Genomic DNA, 21,082 nt, shown 5'->3' on the forward strand with positions numbered 1-21,082 from the left:
GTTAGCTACACGGTCTTTTTCTTTTTATCAACATAAACAGAAATTGGATTTAAATTTTCGCGCCGATTCAGTCCAATCACCTTTGGAATATTTAAATAATCTCCCTTTAATTGAATGAGAATTTCCACTGAATCAAAAGTAATTTTAAGTTACCTCGGTTGATAAATAACAAAAGACACAGTTTTTGTTTTAAAACAAACTAGACAGGTAAGTTTCATCAAACAATTGTATTCAAAATAGAAAAATAAACCTTCTAATGATAAAGATGACAATACAAATCGTTTGTTTACGTCGGTAACAAAGGTTAATTATAGTAGCTTACAAACCACAATTTCGATAATAACACATAATAAGTGTGTATGTTATGATTATTTGAAAACTACATGCAAAGTCATTTTGAAGTGTTTTTATATTTAATTGATATACTTAATTGTCTTGATCTTCTTTTTTTTAGCCACGGCGTTGTCTGTTTATTTTCTATCTCTGCATTTGAATGTTCCTCTGTACGGTATCGTTCGCCCTTCATTTGTAGTATACGGACATTTTAAAGCCAAACGTTATTCGTTTCTGCATTATGATGAAAAAAATTGGGACATATAATGAACACGCTAACACTAAAGCTGTGTTCATATACCAATTTTTCTTTTGAATTTGCTTATACTAGTTACTTCACATCAAAAGTGACAGTGTTAGTCTCTGATAAATACGAATCGATATTGTTGATATTTCTCTAGACCAAAGACACTCATGCACGGAATCCCCTCCCGTGTCTTAGGCGCTACTCAATGGTATATATATACCAAATGACACATAAATTACCATCTAAATGGCTCTATAGGTAACCGTACGGCCTTCAACAATGAGCAAAGCCCATACCGCAAAGTCAGCTATAAAAGGCTCCGAAATGACAATTTAAAGCAATTCAAACGAGAAAACTAACGGCCTGATTTATTTACCAAAGAAAAGAACATAAAAAATATGTAACACATAAACAAACGACAACCAATGAATTATAGGTTCCAACATTTGGACAGTTACATTCATAAAGAACGTGGCGTGGTTAAACATGTTAACGGCATTCCCTCACCCCTTCTAACCTGAGACAGTGGTATAGGTTTTGCTGTTATATTTGTTATTCTCGTGGTGTTTTGTCTGTTGCTTGGTCCGTTTCTGTGTGTGTTGCGTTTCGGTGTTGTGTCGTTGTTCTCCTCTGATATTTAATGCGTTTCCCTCGGTTTTAGTTTGTTACCCCGATTTTGTTTTTTGTCCATGGATATATGAGTTTTGAACAGCGGTATACTACTGTTGCCTTTATTTATCACCACCGGACCGGAATCTCTGCTGGTGGACAATCTGTCCCCGAGGATTCTACCAGTCCGGTAGCCTAACAGCATGAAAACTAGTAGAACAAATAATATTATACTGGATGACACGACGCCCAGGATAAAAAGGTGTCAATCGCCTGTTGTCAAGGACACAACAACACCGATTTTATCAGGTGTCCCCAGGATCATCTTAAATGATGTTATGAAAATGACACATGTGCAGTCTTCTGCATCCTCATTGTACTATAAAAAATCAGACAAGTTTGAATAAATTCGGCCGTGTATTGTTCAACTTTCAGATATTTTAGATTTCAATGACAACCATCAATATTGCCCTATTTCCAAATGTAACCGTAAATATTGTAAAACCTGTGATATACTAATAACTGATACCCACTTTCAAAGTAATTTAACCACCAAAAATTACAATACACATAGCCATGAGGATTTGAATTGCACTGCCTCCAATATTGTTTACGGTATTGAATATACTCTGTGTGGATTGATCTACGTCGGGGAAACGCGACAAAGACTCAATTTTAGGATGAATGATCATCGGTCAAATGTTAATGATCCTAATAACAACAAATTTCTCTATAAACATTTTAATCAGCCTGACCATTCTATTGTTTCAATGAAAGTCCGGATTATAGAGAAAATATATCATCCAACAAATGACCCCATATTGAGAACACCATATCGTTTACAGAGAGAAGACTTTTGGATTAGAGAGTTGGGAACAACCATTCCCTATGGATGCAATGACAAAATTGATGGTGTAGGTATTTTATCTAGTCCCAGGTGTAGTACTGTCAATACATTAAAATTATTTAAGACTTCTGCACGACGAAATAGAAGTCATGGTCACAGAAAATATATACCACCTGCTGTACACACCGTGACAATTGATAGTCTATTAACGTCTGTTCAAAAACCTTTAGGAATTCATCATATTAGAACTAAATTATACTCCATTCCATTGTCAAAACTTTCTTTACTATTTCAAGATGCCAAAAATACTTCCGTTACTGATTCTCGTTCTGTTGTGTATAGATTAGTTGCAATTATCATGGACATTGCTAACCATAGACTTTTCAAATCCGTATTGACTACATCCAATAGTGAGGAAAAACGTAACTTTTTTAAGGTGGAATTCGCCAATAAAGGTTTAGATGCTGTAAATATTGGCAATATTTTCCATAAAAAATCTGTACAAAAAACTATACCTGATTACTTCATAAATAAAGCTACACCTGTTATTTCTTATACATACACCAAGTCTATTGCATCAAAGATTTTCAACCACAAGAGAGTTTTAGAGGCTTTTAATCTCAAAGATACAAAATCCAAGCCTCCGGATTGCTCATGTGCATCTTCTCAATACAATTATAGTCCAGCTGGTCATATTATTACTGGTGACCTTGGTATTGTTACCAATGAACAACTAAGAGGACTATGCAAGAACAAGGGTAAAGCGCGAACCAGACGAACCCGAACTGGACACTTTGTCTGAATGGATCAAAGCTATTCGATCATGCATTCAGAGGCGCATACAAAAACTACGATGTAATATGAGTACTAGAGTTTTTAACCCTTTCAAGAATCCGGAGGTTGTGGATGCTTTATCTTCTTTGCATGACAAATATGTCGTTGTTCCGGCAGATAAAGCCTCCAATAATATTGTCTTCATATGTAAAAAACATTATTTGCAATGTCTCACTACAGAGCTTGGAATTGGTAAAACTACTGGTAATCGTACATATTCTTTAACATCATTTACCAAGGATGAAATTTTACAAAATCATAAATCTGTCCTTCTTTCTTTTGGTATCAACATCAAAGAAAACGAAGAAAACTTGCCCTCATTATACTGGATACCTAAATTACACAAAACTCCATATAAAGAACGATACATAGCTGGGTCTTCAAAATGTTCGCCTAAACATCTTTCTAAAGTTTTGACTACTATTCTTTCTACAGTAAAAGATGGGCTGCAAAAATATTGTGAGGAGATATATTCTACCAGTGGTGTTAACCAGATATGGATTCTCAAAAATTCGAAAGATCTACTGCTTAACCTTCGATCACAATCTTTGCAATTTTGCAGCAACATAACATTTTTGATTTTTCTACGCTATATACTACTATTCCCCATGCTCATTTGAAAGATCGACTTCACCATCTCATAAAACAGAGCTTTTTCTATAAAAATGGGAATCGTAGATACAAATTTCTTGTTTTGGGATACAATAATTCATATTTTGTAAAGAATCACACTGAATCTTCCAAAAAATATACTGAAGATGGTATTATTAAAATGCTGGACTTTTTGATCGACAATATATTTGTTGAGTTTGGAGGATTTATATTTCAACAGACAGTCGGTATTCCAATGGGTACTAATTGTGCACCCCTGCTGGTTGATTTGTTTTTGTATTCGTATGAAGCAGAATTTACTCAGAACCTTCTAAATGACAAAAAGAAAAAGCACCTTGCAAAATTCTTTAATTTTACTTTCCGTTATATTGATGATGTTTTATCATTGAACAACCCATACTTCAGCCAATACTTACATCTCATATATCCCAGTGAACTTGAAATTAAGGATACTAATGATACCAAAAGGACTGCTTCATACCTTGATCTTTTCATCAATATTAACGTAGATGAACGACTTCACACGAAAATCTATGATAAACGGGACGATTTCAACTTCCCAATTATCAATTTCCCATTTCTTAGCAGTAACATACCCTCTGCCCTTTCGTATGGTCGTTCACGTGCCTGTTCACACTATACGGACTTTATATACAGGAGTGTGCTCCTTACGCAGAAACTGCTCCAACAAAGTTATGAGGAGGACAGATTAAAATTGACACTTCGTAAATTTTATGGACACCATCACGAATAGGTGGATCCATATGATGTCTCTTTAACCAAACTAGCTAAGGACATTTTTACCACATGGTAGATTGTGGTTTGTCATTATGTCTTCTAATCTTTTAATTACCTAACGTGACTTATTCCCGATTGTGGCTGTTTTGCTGAATGTGAATTCGTATTACTATAAGACGTGTTTCTGTACTTGTTTATCCCAAATTCATGTATTTAGTTTACATGTTTAATGTTATATCTGTAATTCTTATCGGATTTTGTCAAATGTGTTGACGTCTTTTTATTATATTTAGGTGTTACGGATAGACAAATTAATCACCGCCTTTATTAATTATATCTAATTTTGTACGATTAATTACGTTTGAAGTTGGATTCATAACAAACTGGACATATATATATTACAGTTAATTGCTATTAATAAGTATTGCAATATGCATTTTGTTTTAATGAATTATCAGTATTTAGTTCTAATATAATCTTAAAGCAATCCTAATTCTATCTCACTTTTGAATTATAGTTTTTCATGTGTGACGTCATGCTGTTTCTGAATTTCACAAATTCAAATGTGGCGTAACGTTTGCCTTTCGCCACCGTATGTGACGTCATTTTTTTTAATTGCGTTGATGCCTGGACTGATTCGGGTGTGTCTATGCTGTATTGAACTTAGCATCATGTATTCGGGTTTAGTTTTCTGTAATAAGTTTATACTTCAGTTTCATTATGTATATATCTTTCATATTCATTTGTTAAAATTTACTGTTTGCAATAGCATGAATTGTTCTATATGATAAGAATGTTCTTATCCCGGGCATACAAACAATGCCGTATTTGGCAAAACCTTTTCAACTTTTGATCTTCAGTGCTGTACAACTTTGTACTTTTTTCACTTTCAAACTTTTATATCTGGGCGTCACTGGTGAGTCTTGTGTGGACAAGACGCGTTTTTGGCGTATTGAATTTTAAACCTGATGCCTTTTGTTATCTATTCATCATGTTTTTCTTTGTCTAATGTGTACTCCTATTTATTTGTATTGTAGTCCTGTAATATTATGTTGACATTTCAATGTAATATTTAACTTTGCCATTAAAGTGCGAGGTTTGGCATGTCATAAAACCAGGTTCAACCCCTTTAAAAGTGTCCTGTACCAAGTCAGGAAGATGGCCATTGTTATAATATTGTTCGTTTCTGTGTGTGTTGCATTTTAACGTTGAGTCCTTTGTGTGTTCTCTTATTTTTGAGATATTGAGATAAGACGTGGCACGGTACTTGTCTATCCCAAATTCACGTATTTGGTTTTGCTGTCATATTTGTTATTCTCGTGGTGTTTTGTCTGTTGCTTGGTCCGTTCTGTGTGTGTTGCGTTTCGGTGTTGTGTCGTTGTTCTCCTCTTATATTTAATGCGTTTCCCTCGGTTTTAATTCGTTACCCCGATTTTGTTTTTTGTCCATGGATATATGAGTTTTGAACAGCGGTATACTACTGTTGCCTTTATGTATAACAGTACAACATAAGAACAAAACTATAAAAATCAGTTAAAAATGCCTGTAATTCAGTGGTTGTTGTTTTATAATGTGTTATAAAATTATTTTTTTTCATTTTTTCATATAAATAAGGCCGTTAGTTTTCTTGTTTGAATTGTTTTACATTGTCATTTCGGGGCCTTTATAGCTAAATATGCGGTATGGACTTTGCTCATTGTTAAAGGCCTTACGGTGACCTATAGTTGTTTACTTGTTTACTTCTGTGCTATTTTGGTCTCTTGTGGACGGTTGTCTCATTGGCAATCATACTACATCTTCTTTTTTATACTAACTCATCAGATGAATACAAAGACTAATCGGGCCGGGTACTTTGTCCATTTTATAGTTGACCTTGAAATTATTTATACACTTTAATTGTCGTCTTTGCTTATAAAGGTCGATTTGAACTGACAACGAAGAGCTAGTGTATATGTGTGCAACGTGCAAACATCCATTGATTTACCTTTAAACGTTTGTTTAGCTTGGAACTTTAAATACCAATAGTTATTTTACATTGGAAATGGTTAAAAACGCCTATACATGTAAATTATTTTCAACTTTTCATGCTTTACAAAGGCATTAGTCCGTGTTTGAACTGTATAGAACCAGTCTACGATTGACAAAGGGAAGCAACTAAAAATGTTTCACAAGGTGGTAATACAAAAATGTAACAGAATGAAATCGGTCATTGGCAACTGGACTATTATAATAAGATCATTAATTTTTCATCGGTATTTCTCTCACCGTTGTAATTAGATTGTTTTGGAAAAAAACAGGGCTGATATGCATATTACCACTTATGTTAAGATATATAATCGTAGCACTGATTTATCGTAGAATGTGTAGAAAAATCTGTCAGCTCGGAACAAATCTTATCTAAGTTAGTTCTATGCCTTTCATCCCAAAGTGTAAGCATTGTTATTGTCATCTAAAATATGTATTTTTTTAAAGTATCTAAAGTCACGTTCGTCACGACACATTTAAAATTGTATGCATGGGCACTTTCATGTTCAGAGTAATTTAAGTACATGTAGGTATACATACATATATTGATCTATAATGAATTCATCAAAATTTTAAGAGTTTATCAAAACTATTTCTTACTCTAATTAACTGTATGTGAAAAATCTATCATGTTTAATGCCGTTTGCACAAGTACGTGTTTGTATTTCAACTAATACAAGGGACAAATTTAATAAAAGGCCTCATAGATAAATATAGATGTCGTGCCGTGGCCTGAATTTTTATATTGATTTAGATAAACAAAATTACAATAATATAAAGTCATTATAATTTGCCAAGTCATCATTGAATTTCTAATTACATCAAAAGTACATTGTATTCGATTTTCAGGTCGTCAAACTGTTATGAATGAATTAATAATTTAGATTTATGCGAGCAGAGCCGTGGCGTATTGGTTAGGACATCGAACTGTTAACGCAAAGGTTCCTGGTTCGATCCTCGCTCCTGGGATACAATTTCAAGGACTGAACTTTCTACTCTCCTTTGACATCATCAGCGCCTTATGGTCTTGAGGAAAAGATGATAGTTCGTCGGAAAAATGACTGACCCCTGTTATGAGAGAGCCATATCTCTTGCAAATAAAATACACAAAACAACCAGGCTAATGCCGCTACAAGGCAGCACTCGCAACCTCAAAGTGGAAAGGGATTAATATAAGTTGTAAAAACTTCATACCCAATCTACTAAAAACAAATCTGTTTAAACTAATAATTTAAAAAAGACTGTCCACCAGACCAATATTAGAAATGACGGGAGTGATGGTGAATAAATTAAGAACTCACATAAAAAAAATGTCCCTCTAGGATAAGTCACTTGAGTTTGTAAATGTGTTTTGATTGTACATTCTGTCCGGATAGTCTCCTAGTTGTGTGCCGCAAGACATTTTGATTGTACATTTCGTCCGGATAGTCTCCTAGTTGTGTGCCGCAAGACGTTTTGATCGTACCATTTGTCCGGATAGTCTCCTAGTTGTGTGCCGCAAGAAGTTTTTATTGTACAATATGTCCGGATAGTCTCCTAGGTATTATGTTGCAAGAAGTTTGTATTATACATTATGTCCGGATAGTCTCCTAGTTGTGAGCCGAAAGAAGTTTTGATTGTACATTCTGTCCGAATTGTCTCCTAGTTGTTTGCCGCAAGAAGTTTTGATTGTAAAATATGTCCGGATAGTCTCCTAGTTGTGTGCTGCAAAAAGTTTTTATTGTACATTCTGTCCGGATAGTTTCCTAGTTGTGTGCCGTAAGAAGTTTAAATTGTAAATTCTGTCAGAATAGTCTCCTAGTTGTGTGCCGTAAGAAGTTTTTATTGTACATTCTGTCCGGATAGTCTCCTTGTTGTGTGCTGCACGAAGTTTTTATTGTACATTCTGTCCGGATAGTCTCCCAGTTGTGTGCTGCAAGAAGTTTTTATTGTACATTCTGTCCGGATAGTCTTCAAGTTGTGTGCCGCAAGAAGTTTTTATTATGATTATGTCCGGATAGTCTCCCAGTTGTGTGCCGCAAGAAGTTTTTATTGTACATTCTGTCCGGATAGTCTCTTAGTTGTGTGCCGCAAGAAGGTTAAGAGGTTATTTGTTCAATTCCTGGACAGGTCAAACAAAAGTTTTTTTAACAGTTTTAACATTATTTTTTTCATGTTCCCAAAGCCAGGTCAACTCAGGCGTTAAATTAGTCCAAGATACAAAAACGTGCTCAGTGAAATGTCTTCAGGTAGAGCACAAAACAAGGCTTATAATTTAGTATGTTAAATTATATGTCTGTAACATTTGCCAACGAACGTTAAGTATCAGATCTGTCGTTGATACGTGCGTACAGTACATTGTAAGTACTGTATACGTTTGTGTCAACAATTTTCATAAATACATTCTTATGTTCTAGGTTATAACAAAGATGATTTCCTATCTGTTTCAGGGAAATGCTTAAAATACATTGACGAAACTTGACTAATACAAACGCATTACTGATTTAAAGAGTTATCGTCATGATCCAAGGTCAATCCTTAAGTAATTGTTAGTCATTCAATTTCTTTGAGGTAAATTCAGCACTGTTCAGTCTATGCCCATTATCCGTTTGATTTTGGTTGCAGAAATCAACATCATACGTATTTCTTTTTAAAGTATCTACTCAGAACTGGAATAATTTCAAGCAAAGTGAATATGACCGAACGACTTGATTGTTCAGACTTGCACATGATTTTCAGATTAAACTTGGTTTCCTGACACAGGTAGTAATTCAGGAATTGAATATAAGCAACTAATTGTTTCGAAGATAAACGTATAGTACTGCAACCACAGTTCATTTTTCAAAACTTTAATGGTCCGGAAGCAAACACACCTAAATTATATATCGATGGAAAGAGGAAAACGTGTGCAACAAGAAAAGTTGGGTCGTAAAAATCAAGATTGGTCACATTTTTGTGAAATTGAGATCAAAGGTCAGACCTAAAAATATCAATATTTCAACCACAAGAACAGCAAGAAGAATTTTTCTGTTATTTAATCTACAGATTGCTACAAAAACGGTTCAATCATAAGCATATACTATAAACGATGTTAAAACGACAAATTTGACTACTTATATGAAGAGCTGCCATTAAAAAATGGCGTTGATTTAGAACCTTCTGATTTTTTTTCCATTTATGACATAGGAAAAGAAGAAGTGGCCTTGACCTTTTCACATCCATAAACTTTCATATTGTGTTTATTGTTTCACTACAGTATATTACAGAATTGTTTTCTAAACTATAAAACACCAGTTTATCAAATTACTTAAATATTTTTTCTATCTTTGAAAAAAAATAATCTTCGAGTGCTGAAACAGTGTTTTTAATTTGGCATCTAAAAGGTTGTGTATTTTGTGAAAATTAGTATCTAGTTATAGATAAATACATATTGTGTATTTGCAAAGTCTGGACAGATCAGTTATAACACAACATGTACCATAGTCACCCGAGGCGAGTGCGAGGTTAAAAAAAACCCTCATTAGTGTTACTTACCTTGATAAGGGGTTTGGTTGAGTATAAAACAAAGTCAGTTAGGTGCATGAACATTGTCTTAGTGGGATAATCCCGGTAAAAAAAGTTAACTCATCAATTTTTTAAGGGAAGGATGAAAAATTACACAATGTAATGCCAATTTTCTAATGTTGTAATTCAAAATCAGTCATGATCCTTATATACCTTTTAAAAGCGACACATACTAGCTCAAGTATTCAATAAATAGAGACATGAATCAATCTCTTCTCAATTTTTACAAGAACAAGTTCGGCGCAGGACAGGGTTTATTTAAAGCAAACACAGTTTTTAAGTACAAATGCCATCTGGAGCATTAACACCGTCTTGATTCGGTCAAACTCGTCAGATAAAGTCTTACCTTTGCATAGGAAACCAATGTGATTGCACAGTTTCGATCAATGTTCGTGACCCATATTCCCATATGCATATACATGATATATCTGCACGGCCAATCCCAAATGTAATGGGGCGAATGTTGTTATAGAAACGATTGATTTTGTAATAGCCATACATTTACGAAATTTTGTTATCTTTAGGGACAATATACGATTAAGAAGCGCCTTTGTGTTATTTTTCATCAATTAACTAACAAATGAACTTAAGAGCCAAAGCTCCGTGTTGAAGACCGGACCGTAACCGAAAATATTGGTTTACTTTTAATAAATTGTGACTTGGATGGTGTGTTGTATCATTGGCACTCATACCACATCTTCCTATATCTATCAAGAAGCTATGCGGGCATCATTTCCATAGAAATACCCAAACGAGGACATAGCTCATAAGAGCACTGGCGGCAGGGTGAAGTAATTGTTTTTCTTTTAATGCATCCTTGATGTTTTCAGACACACCTAGGTGTAATTCTGAAAGTCTTAACATAGACTGTGGCCCCACTGTGTCTGAATTGTAAGGTGTCACAATATCTAATTAGTTCTGGAGTTTGGCAGTTTGGTAAGCGTCAGAGACAATCCTGGGTAAAAGTGATCGGTATATGTAGAGGATGTGCTACATGAGAAAGGCTTTTTCTTATGGAAGAACAGATCATCACTAACAATCGTTATCAATGAACTGACAGCAAGTTCAAATTCTAATTTTTCAGTAACTATTTTACCTAATTGCACAGGTGTTGACTTCAATAAGTACTTGGTAATGCACGGATAAATGATTACTCACATTATTTAGCACAACTTAAAAGATTGTCAACACGTTTAGAGGACTCAGTTTTGTGTAGTTTTCTGTTTTTTTTTAAAGGTTTTTTTTACACAAAAAACCTGTTTTCATATCCAAACTACAAGGAAGAAACTGAGCTCGAGATCGTATAAAGTGTCAGGTTGTGAGGATACATGTCGATCAGTTTGATCACATATATGGATTTCTGTTGTTACTAATGTTAAGTTCCCCAAGGGTGACTGGGGGAACGAAGTATGGTCACTCGGTTTTCTCCCGACCGGCAGTAAAACGAAGTGGGGCGTCCGTTTGGCTGTGCGGGATGTATGAAGTTCGCAGTCATGTCCGGTCAGAATGGGGACGTTGAATCCGATGACTCGTGAAAAGAGAGTGCCACGTTCTTTGCACGTTAAGAACCCTTGCAACAACTCTTTGAGGGGTCCGTAGGTGGCCTGTGGCAATTGGAATTTTTTGTCCAAATCCAATACACCATCATTTTCCAATGGCAGTCCAAATTTTCCTGACCATCATCCCGAATGGCCTCTTTTATGACAAGACCTACCTATTGTTTTTATTGTTAACTTGTTCTCGTCCTAAACATGCATGAAATATTTGCCACTGGACGTTGAGCAACCAACAATCAATCAATCAATCTAATTTAAAGACGCAACAATTTTGCCTTCTGGTGCAAGTCTAGATCTCATAACATGACTGATGATTCGCCCAATTTCGAGAAATTGGGTGTAGCATCCCCTTGTCACACACCAAATCTCAGCGAAACTTCAATAGTACCTTTCCCAGACCACTTGCATGCATATTAGTTGCTCTGAGGTTAAACATTCACATACAATGTATTTTCATACAATATCAACTATAGTCATTATCCGGAAAAACCTCGTATCCGAAGGATTTGGTTAACTTTAAAAAAAAGTCAAAATTGTATTAACAAAAATATTACTTATTTACAGAAAATACACGAAAGAACTACTATATATATTCAAATCACTCAAAAATAAATTAACCTCTAATACAAAACCTACATAATCACATCGAAACTATCAAATTCATTGTGAAGGAAAAAATAAATGGTGGAGCTGAATGATGGATAGGAAATTTCCGTAATATAAAAATGGTACAAATGATGTTTTCTGTTTTTGAGTTTATACAAAATTGTTTGGCATTTGCCCAACAAAATTTGCATGCAGTATCGCAAAAATATGTTTTGTCCTCTCAAATGACAAATGCTGTTTTTGGATCATATGTTTTCTCGTTTTCAAAGAAAAATGCGTTAAATGTCTATCTAAAAAAAACAGCCAACTTTAAGTTTGAAAGTTTGACTTGGAGATGGTATTATATTTACATGTATGTCTTCATCATTCCGATGATATGTGCATAGCAAATATTTACGAAAATAGCGGGACATTTAACCAAAAAATATATTTTTGGATTTTAAAGTTACTACCCAAAACCTTAAATTGAGGGGTACCCCCATTAAAGGGATAAAATACAAAAATGTGACCATAGAAACGTTTTACGACCAGACGGAAATTAAAATGTAGATATTATTTTATTATTTAAAACAATTTGCAGCCTTGTGTTATTCCGGACCATTAAACTCGTTAACTAAGCATCTTTTTCGATGTCAGTTGCAGTACTAGTAGATTCATTTTTTGATAACTGAGTTCCTTTTTATTTTCATATATCTTTTGGTTAGATGTACGCACTTTAACTCACTCTTAACCCGCCGCTAATGTATACCTGCCCATACCCATGGAATCATTGTTTATTAAAGATTTGTAAAGTAATTTATACAAAGACTTGGATCAATTTAATTATATTGCAATACATTACATAGTTCCCTTTTCTTGTCATATGTTTCGGATATATTCACGCTCTATACACAGCTACACGCGAAATTCACCAACGAAACGGTATGTTGTGTAACCATAAAGGCAACTATATTAGCGACGATACTTTTGTTATGACCCATATACTATTATAAACATGTGTAAATGTGAAATCACAAAATGTTAAGCTACACGGTCTTAAAATATCTTTTTCTTTTTATCACCATAAACACGAATTCGATTTAGATTTACGCGCCGATTCAGTCGAATCACCTTTAGAACATTTAAATAATCTCCCTTTAATTGAATGGAAATTTCCACTGAAAACGAAAGTAATTTTAAGTTACCTCGGTTGATTGATAAAAAAACAAAGACACAGTTTTTGTTTGAAACAAACTCGATAGGTAAGTTTAATCTAACAATCATATTGAATTCACAATAGAAAAGTAAAACTTCTGATGATAAAGACGACAATACAAATCGTTTGTTTACGTCGGTAACCAAGGATAATTATACTACAATTTCGAAAATAACACATAAAACGTGTGTTTGTTATGATTATTTGAAAACTACATGCAAAGCCATTTTGAGGTGTTTTCATATCTAATTTAGATACTGAATTATATCTGGATTGTTTTTCTTTTCTAGTCACGGCCTTGGTTGTTTATTTTCTATCTATAATATTGAATGATCCTCTGTATGGTATCTTTCTCCCTTCATTTGTAGTATACTAATATTTTCTAGAAAGACATTATTCGTTTCTGCATTAATATGTAACGAAATGGGGACCTATAATGAATAAGCACACACTAAAGCTGCGTTGTCCATTTAACAATTCTATCTTTGAATTTGTATAAGTATCTTCAGTCACGTTCGTCACGACACATTTAAAAGTGTATGCGTGGGCACTTTACATGTTCAGTGTAATTTAAGTAGGTATACATACATACATTGATGTATTATGAATTCATAAAAATTTTAAGAGTTCATCAAAACAATTTCTTACTCGTATTATTAACTGTATGTGAAAATCTATCATGTTTAATGCCATTTGCTCAAGTACTTGACGTTTGTTTTCAAATAATACGAGGAAAACATTATTAAGGCCACATGTAGAGTAGTGAGATATAGATGTCATACATTGTATTGCGTATTGCGTAATTATATATTTAATTAGGAAAACAAATTAAATTACTATAACATAAACAGTCATGATAATTTGCTAATTCGTCATTGAAAGTTCAATTTTACCCAAAAGTACATTGTATTTGATTTTGAAGTCGTCAAACTGTTATGAAGGAATGGATAATTCAGATTGATGAAAGCAGAGCCTTGTTTAGTGTAATTTCATGTGTAATGTTGATGATATTTTTGTAAATACGCTGGATTTTGACCAAGCTATGTTTATGTTTTTTTTAAAAGAAGTAACGATTTTTATGTATAGGTCGCTAATTTCATTATGATTAAGAATCTATAAAGGAGGAAATTTCGTATATTGAATCCTCCAGTTAAGCTCAATTCAGTAGACTGTTTTGAAACATTGTTAAGAAAATACATTTCTCAGTATTTTTATCTTTAAATCAGAGAAAAGAACATTTCTTATTAGAAAAAATATTTCATATCTGACAATTCCGTTATCAAATAACCATGCAGAAATATTGTATAAATTTCATACTGTAACTGTCTGTTACAAATTAATAACATCAGATGTAATTTATATCAGGTACTGTCTGGTGAATTTTCATTGCACATGTTTAAATAAAATGTTATCCATAGAAAACAAAAGTGCATCGGACTTCTTATGCAATGGTTCCTGGTTCGATCCTCACTCCGGGGATAAAATTTCAGACTGAATTTTCGGGTCTCCCTTGACAACATTTCCGAGTATTGTCTTGCAAAAACTATGATAATCTGTCGGAAGTGGACGATAAACGGCTGACTCGTGTTAAGAGAGAGTCATATCTCTTGCACGTTAAATACACCCTTGTATATTTCGAAAAAATGCTGGCTAATTCCCCTACAAGGCAGCACTCGCACCTGCAAAGTGGAAATGTTTAATACAACTTGTAATAACTTGTTTCCCAACCCACTATAACTAAATATGTTTAAACTAATAATTTTAAATGACTGTTTACTAGACCAACATTAGAAATGACGGTAGTGATGGTGAATAAATAAAGAATTCACATAAACAAAATTGCACCTCTAGGACCAGTTACTTGAGTGTGTAAATGTAGTTTGATTGTACAATCTGTCCGGATAGTCTCCTTGTTGTGTGCTGCAAGAAGGTTAAGAGGTTATATGTTCAATTCCTGGACAGGTCAAACACACATTTTCAGTACAGTTTAAAACATTTTGTTTGCAGGAGTTCCCAAAGCCAGGTAAAACATCATACATATTTTTGAAAGTATCTAATCAGTACTGGAATAACTTCAAGCGAAGTGAACATGACTGAACGACTTTATTGTTTAGACTTTCAAATGATTTTCATATAAAAATTGGTTTCCTAGCACAAATATTAATGCACATTTATCCAGGAATTTAATGTCCTTTTATAAGCTACTATTTTTTTTCGAAGATAGACGTTGATTGATTTATTAATTACTTAGTTCCTCTTTTTTCCATATCTTTTGGGTAGATGTACGCTCTATACATCGCTCTTAATCCGCCGCTAATGTATCCTCGCCCCATTCCAATGGAATCTTTGAATATTAAAGATCCGTAAGGTAATATATACAAAGCCTTCGATCAATTTAATCCTATTGAAATAAATAACATAGTTCTCTTTTCTGGTCACATGTTTCGGGTAGATGTACGCCATATACACATCTCTAAACACGCAAAAATAACCTGCTAAACGCGATACGGTATACTGTGTAACCATAAAGGCAACTATATAAATGACAATACATTTATTATGACCCATTTATTATTGTAATAACAAATTGATTAGCTACGCAGTCTTAAAATATGTCTTTCTTTTTATCAACATCAACAAATATTCGAATTAAATTTACGAGCCGATTCAGTCGAATCACCTTTGGAACATTTAAATCATCTCCCTTTAATTGAGTGGGAATTTCCATTGAAAACGAAAGTAATTTAAATGTGCTTCGGTTGATAAAAAACAAAAGACACAGTTCTATGTTTTAAACAAACTTGATAGGTAAGTTTAATCTAACAATTATATTCAAAATTGAATAGTGAAACTTCTTATGATAACGATGACAATAGAAACTGTTTGTTTACGTTGGTAACCAAGGCTAAATATAGTAGATATCAAACAACAATTTCGAAAATAAAACATAAAAAGTGTGTATGTTTTGATTATTTGAAAACTACATGTAAAGCCATTTTGAGGTGTTTTCATATTCAATCCAGAGACTTAATTGCCTGTGTTTTATTTTTATTTTTTAGCCACGGCGTTATCTGTTTATTTTCTTTTTAGCCACGGCGATGTCTGTTTATTTTCCATCTATGAATTTGCATGTGCCTCTGCATGGTATCATCTCGTCTTTCATTTGTTGACATTTTCAAGAAAGACGTCAGTCGTTTCTGCATTATAATGTAAAGAAATGGAGACATATAATGAACACACAAACACTAAAGCTGTGTTCATATACCAATTTTCCCTTTGAATTTGCTTATAGTTACATCACTTTAAAAGTGACAGTGTTAATCTCTGATAAATACGAATCGATGTTGTTTTGACAATGTTCTTCATATTTCTCTTGACCAAAGACTATGGCAAGCCGTTTTACTATTTATTCGAATTTCAAGATATCTCCTTTAATATATAAGATATCTTATATAATATATAAGATATCTTATATAATTTCATTTTTATAAGATATCTCATAGATTATATAAGATATCTTATATAATATATAAGATATCTTATATAATTTCATTTTTATAAGATATCTCATAGATTATATAAGATATTTTTAATGGTAACTGATATATCTTTAATGTTATGTAAGATATCTTTAATGTTATATAAGATATCTCAAAAAGTTTATATGATATCTTATATACTTTATAAGATATCTTCTAAAGTTTATAAGATATCTTATAAAGTATATGAGATATCTTATAAACAATTTTTATATAATATATCTTATATAATTTATTAGATATCTTATATAGTTTATAAGATAGCTTATATAGTTTATAAGATATCTCATATAGTTTATAAGATATCTTATATAGCTTATGAGATATCTTATAAAGACAATTATATATGATATCTGATAAACTATATAAGATATCTTATAAACTTTAGGAGATATCTTATAAACTTCATGAGATACCTTATAAACTAAATAAGATATCTCCTATGATATATAAGATATCTTATATATACTATGATATATCTTATGTATTATATAAGATATCATTAATGTTATACAAGATATCTCCTAAAATTAATAAGATATCTTATATACTTTTTAAGATATCTTATAAACAATTTTTATATAAGATATCTTATAAACAATTTTTATATAAGATATCTTATATAATTTATAAGATATCTTATATAGTTTATAAGATATCCTATATAGTTTATAAGATATCTTATATAGTTTATGAGATATCTTATAAAGACAATTATATAAGATATCTGATAAATTATATGAGATATCTGATAAACTATATAAGATATCTTATAAACTATATAAGATATCTTATAAACTAATTTGATATATCTTATAAACTATATAAGAAATCTTATAAACTATATAAGAAATCTTATAAACTATATAAGATATCTTTTAAACTATATAAGATATCTAAGAAAGTTTAAGAGATATCTTGAAGTAAGAACAAATAGCAAAACGGCTTGCAATAAAAGACGCTTATGCAGAGAATCCCCTCCGCAGTTCCATTTTTTTCTTATTCTTATTAGATTTCATTATTTTCACTATTTGATGTTTCCTTACGATATTAAGATAACAGTATCATATTTTCGTACTATCTTTTTTACAATTTTCCAAAATTATTAAAGACATTCTTACTCGTCTATTTATTTCAACTGATGTTTTATTTTTTCAAAAGATTTATTCCTGGAAATTCTTTACACTCTTCATAATGTGAAATATATTTTGTCACAAACTATCATCCAGTTGTCTTATTTAATGTGGAGAACTTGATGTACTGTATTTTTTTACCTCATTCTTGATTTCTTTTTTTTTTCTTGAAGACAAAACTGATAGATATAACATTTCTTTTTTTCTGCAGTTATTCAGTTATTATCTGATAAGGAGTTGAGACAGGTCAGAGTGATCACTCTCGCTTTAAAAGGATAAAAATGTTTTTTTTATATCATTTCTTTTGAAAAGTGCAATAAGATAAAATACTAGCTATGTCTAAATTTAACCGAAAACTCTTTACAGACCACATGAGGTCAAAGAAGGCCGCAACACTTTTCATTCTTTTATTGAAAATCTGCAGACGCTATGTTTTTCTATTCTTACAGAATGGCGGACCGTAAATTCTGTGCTGGTTGTCAGCGCAGTGATGAAGACATCACAGCTGTATCTTGGTGCAGTGACTGCAGTGAACTTGTATGTAAAGCGTGTTCCAGAGTCCACGAAAGGATGTCCCCGCCTCACAAGGTAATACCAACGCAAGAGATACAACAATTGAGTTCATCACTTCTTACATTGTCAAAGAACTGCGACAATCATCCAGATCAAACAATTGCACTGTACTGCTGTCAACATGACAAGGTAATATGCGTGTCATGTTTTCCCGTATCACACCAGAATTGCAAGTCGGTCATTTCAATTGAAAAAGCTGCTAGAGGCGTGAAAGATGGTACCGCTATTTCTGATCTAGATAGAAGGATTTCGAACCTATGTCAAGTTACAGAGAACAGACGATGTCAAAGTGAGAAAACACTCGTAGATTTGGACGAAAGTCGTTCCAAAATAAAGACAAGGGTGTCTGAAATCAAACGGAAAATCATTGCTCATTTAGATACGTTAGAAGCAGAGATACATAAAGATATTGATTCTAAGTATACAAATTGTACTGAGAGTGTGTCCCGAAACAGAAATATCATACAATCCAGCTCAGACTCGCTGTCTACATGGAAAAGTGATCTAAATTCACTGAAGCAACACACATCAGAAGTTCATTTATTCCAGGTGGTAAAATTTCTAGATGCAAAAACGTACCAGAAAGAATTAGAAATCAGAGAAATCCAAACAGCTACTGTTCCGATACTTAAATATCATCCGTCAGAATCTGAGTCGAAAATTAAGAAAGTAGTCCCAGACTTGGGTACAATAACGATAGAAAATGTTCAAGTCCAAATACCTGTACTAGATATTGATCAACAAGGTCAATTTCTAGTGAAAGACAAAAGAAAGTTATCACTGTCACATTCATTCCAGACCACGAAATTAGATAATGAAGTACGTATCTATAGGGGATGCTTTATGCCTGCTGATAGGTTACTCCTCTGTCACAACAGGGGCAAACAACTTTTTGTTTGTACAGTTGATGGATCGAACTCCAACGTGATTGAATTGGATTATTCACCACTAGATATAAGCTTATTTGACAAAAATCATGCTGTAGTAGCTGTTGGTGATGCAGGTATCCAGATCATCGACCTGACATCATTGAAGCCTGGAAGGATAATTGAAGTTGAAGGAAACTGTACGAGAATCACCAGTTTAAAGGACAAGATATGGGTAAAAAATCAATCTCACACTATAACCATTGTGGATATTAATGGTAAAAATCATAAAGTATTACAAACAACATTTGATCCTTATTATATTTGTGCCAATCAGGATGGTGATGTCTATTGTACTGACTTTGATAATAATAAATTATTCTTAGTTTCTTCGGATGGAACAGAACGTGAGATATACATCAGTCCTGGACTGGAAGAAGTTGGTGATGTAGCCGTAGATGACTGTGGGGATGTGTATTTAAGAGGATGTTCACCAGACAATATACATAAAATATCTAATGATGAACAGAAGCATGACATTGTCTTGACAGCAGACGACGGCATTAATGGACCGTTCTGTATATCTTACAACAAAGAAACAAAAGAACTGTTAGTTCTAAACGAATATGGTAGATCTATCAATATCTATAAAACTTAATGAACACTAAAATGACTGTGAGAATTGGTGATTAGCCGAAAGATAAACAATAAGTTTTTTATATATACACATATTGCAACACCTTGATTTTTTAAACCTTGAAAAATCAGCCTCTTTTTTTGGATAGAATATGATAAAATATTTGTAAAATAATATTGAAACATCGTTAATGATAACATTTGCATTAAAATGAATAAAAAAATGTATGACACAAATGTTTTATCTAACCACAATTTTGATAACAAAATGAAGTATTTTTTGTACAAACAAAATGCATTTTGTAACTTTTACTGTAGTCGAACTTTACAATGTCAGACATTTCAAAATTAATCTTAAGATGATTGTTGACATCATAGTTGACCGTTATACGCCAAAGAATTAGTACTTGATGCAGCCTCCATTCAAACGGATAACCGCCTCTTAACGTCTTCTGATTCCTGCCACCAGTCGACAAATTTGTTGCTGAGGTAACCGCAACCATTCCTGATGAAGGGCATTGTTTATTTCATGACGTGTTTGAACTGGGGTGTCCTTTGGCGCATTTTACGCCCAATAGTGTCCCATATATGCTCGATATGGTTGAAATCTGGGCTACGATCGGGTCAAGTAAGATAAGCTGAATTCCATTGGAACAATGGATGTTCCTCCAAGATGATAATTTCCAACTTTGACGATCTCTGCACAATATTGGATACGGGCCAGTGTATTTCTGTGCGTAAGCAAAGGTCCCCGAAATGGTTTTATCGCACGATAACCAGTACCGATGAGTCGATCTCGAACAGTTCTTGTTTAAAGTCTCCTGTATGGCAACCACTCACTTTTTAGGATTGTATTGTTTGCAATGGGTTTCCTTCTGATCAACCTTCATTATGCTTGATTTTCCCTAGCAGATGTTATAGGGGGTCTTCTTGATTTCGGAAGGTCTTTAAGGTAACACGATACCGAATGGCATATCTCCCGATTTCCAAAATGTTTGGCACACGTGTTCTTTGAATCGAGTTTCATCGGAATATGTAATAAAAAATGGGGGTCACCATTTTTGTTTTCTTTGTAATTTCCATAGAAAAATGTCAATTTTGGTGTCAAATTTATTTAGGTATATAGGGGAAATGCCTTTATTTCGGCTTACCTTTTTAGATTTTGCAAAGGATGGCTATGTTCTAATATA

At 33.1% G+C, this 21,082-nt stretch overlaps 1 protein-coding gene across 1 annotated transcript; it reads left to right on the forward strand.

The window, feature by feature from the left end:
• The first annotated feature begins 18,267 nt into the window (after positions 1 to 18,267).
• On the forward strand, positions 18,268 to 19,914 carry LOC134694270 (uncharacterized). The gene has a single exon (XM_063555274.1). The coding sequence runs from the start codon at positions 18,268 to 18,270 to the stop codon at positions 19,912 to 19,914; it is 1,647 nt and encodes a 548-aa protein (XP_063411344.1).
• The last annotated feature ends 1,168 nt before the right edge of the window (positions 19,915 to 21,082 follow it).

The sequence above is a fragment of the Mytilus trossulus genome, chromosome 13 (assembly GCF_036588685.1).
Source record: "Mytilus trossulus isolate FHL-02 chromosome 13, PNRI_Mtr1.1.1.hap1, whole genome shotgun sequence".
Taxonomy (NCBI): domain Eukaryota; kingdom Metazoa; phylum Mollusca; class Bivalvia; order Mytilida; family Mytilidae; genus Mytilus; species Mytilus trossulus.

Bases quoted from the DNA above. Each gene is read 5' to 3' on its own strand.
- LOC134694270 (XM_063555274.1), top strand. From the start codon at position 18,268: ATGGCGGACCGTAAATTCTGTGCTGGTTGTCAGCGCAGTGATGAAGAC.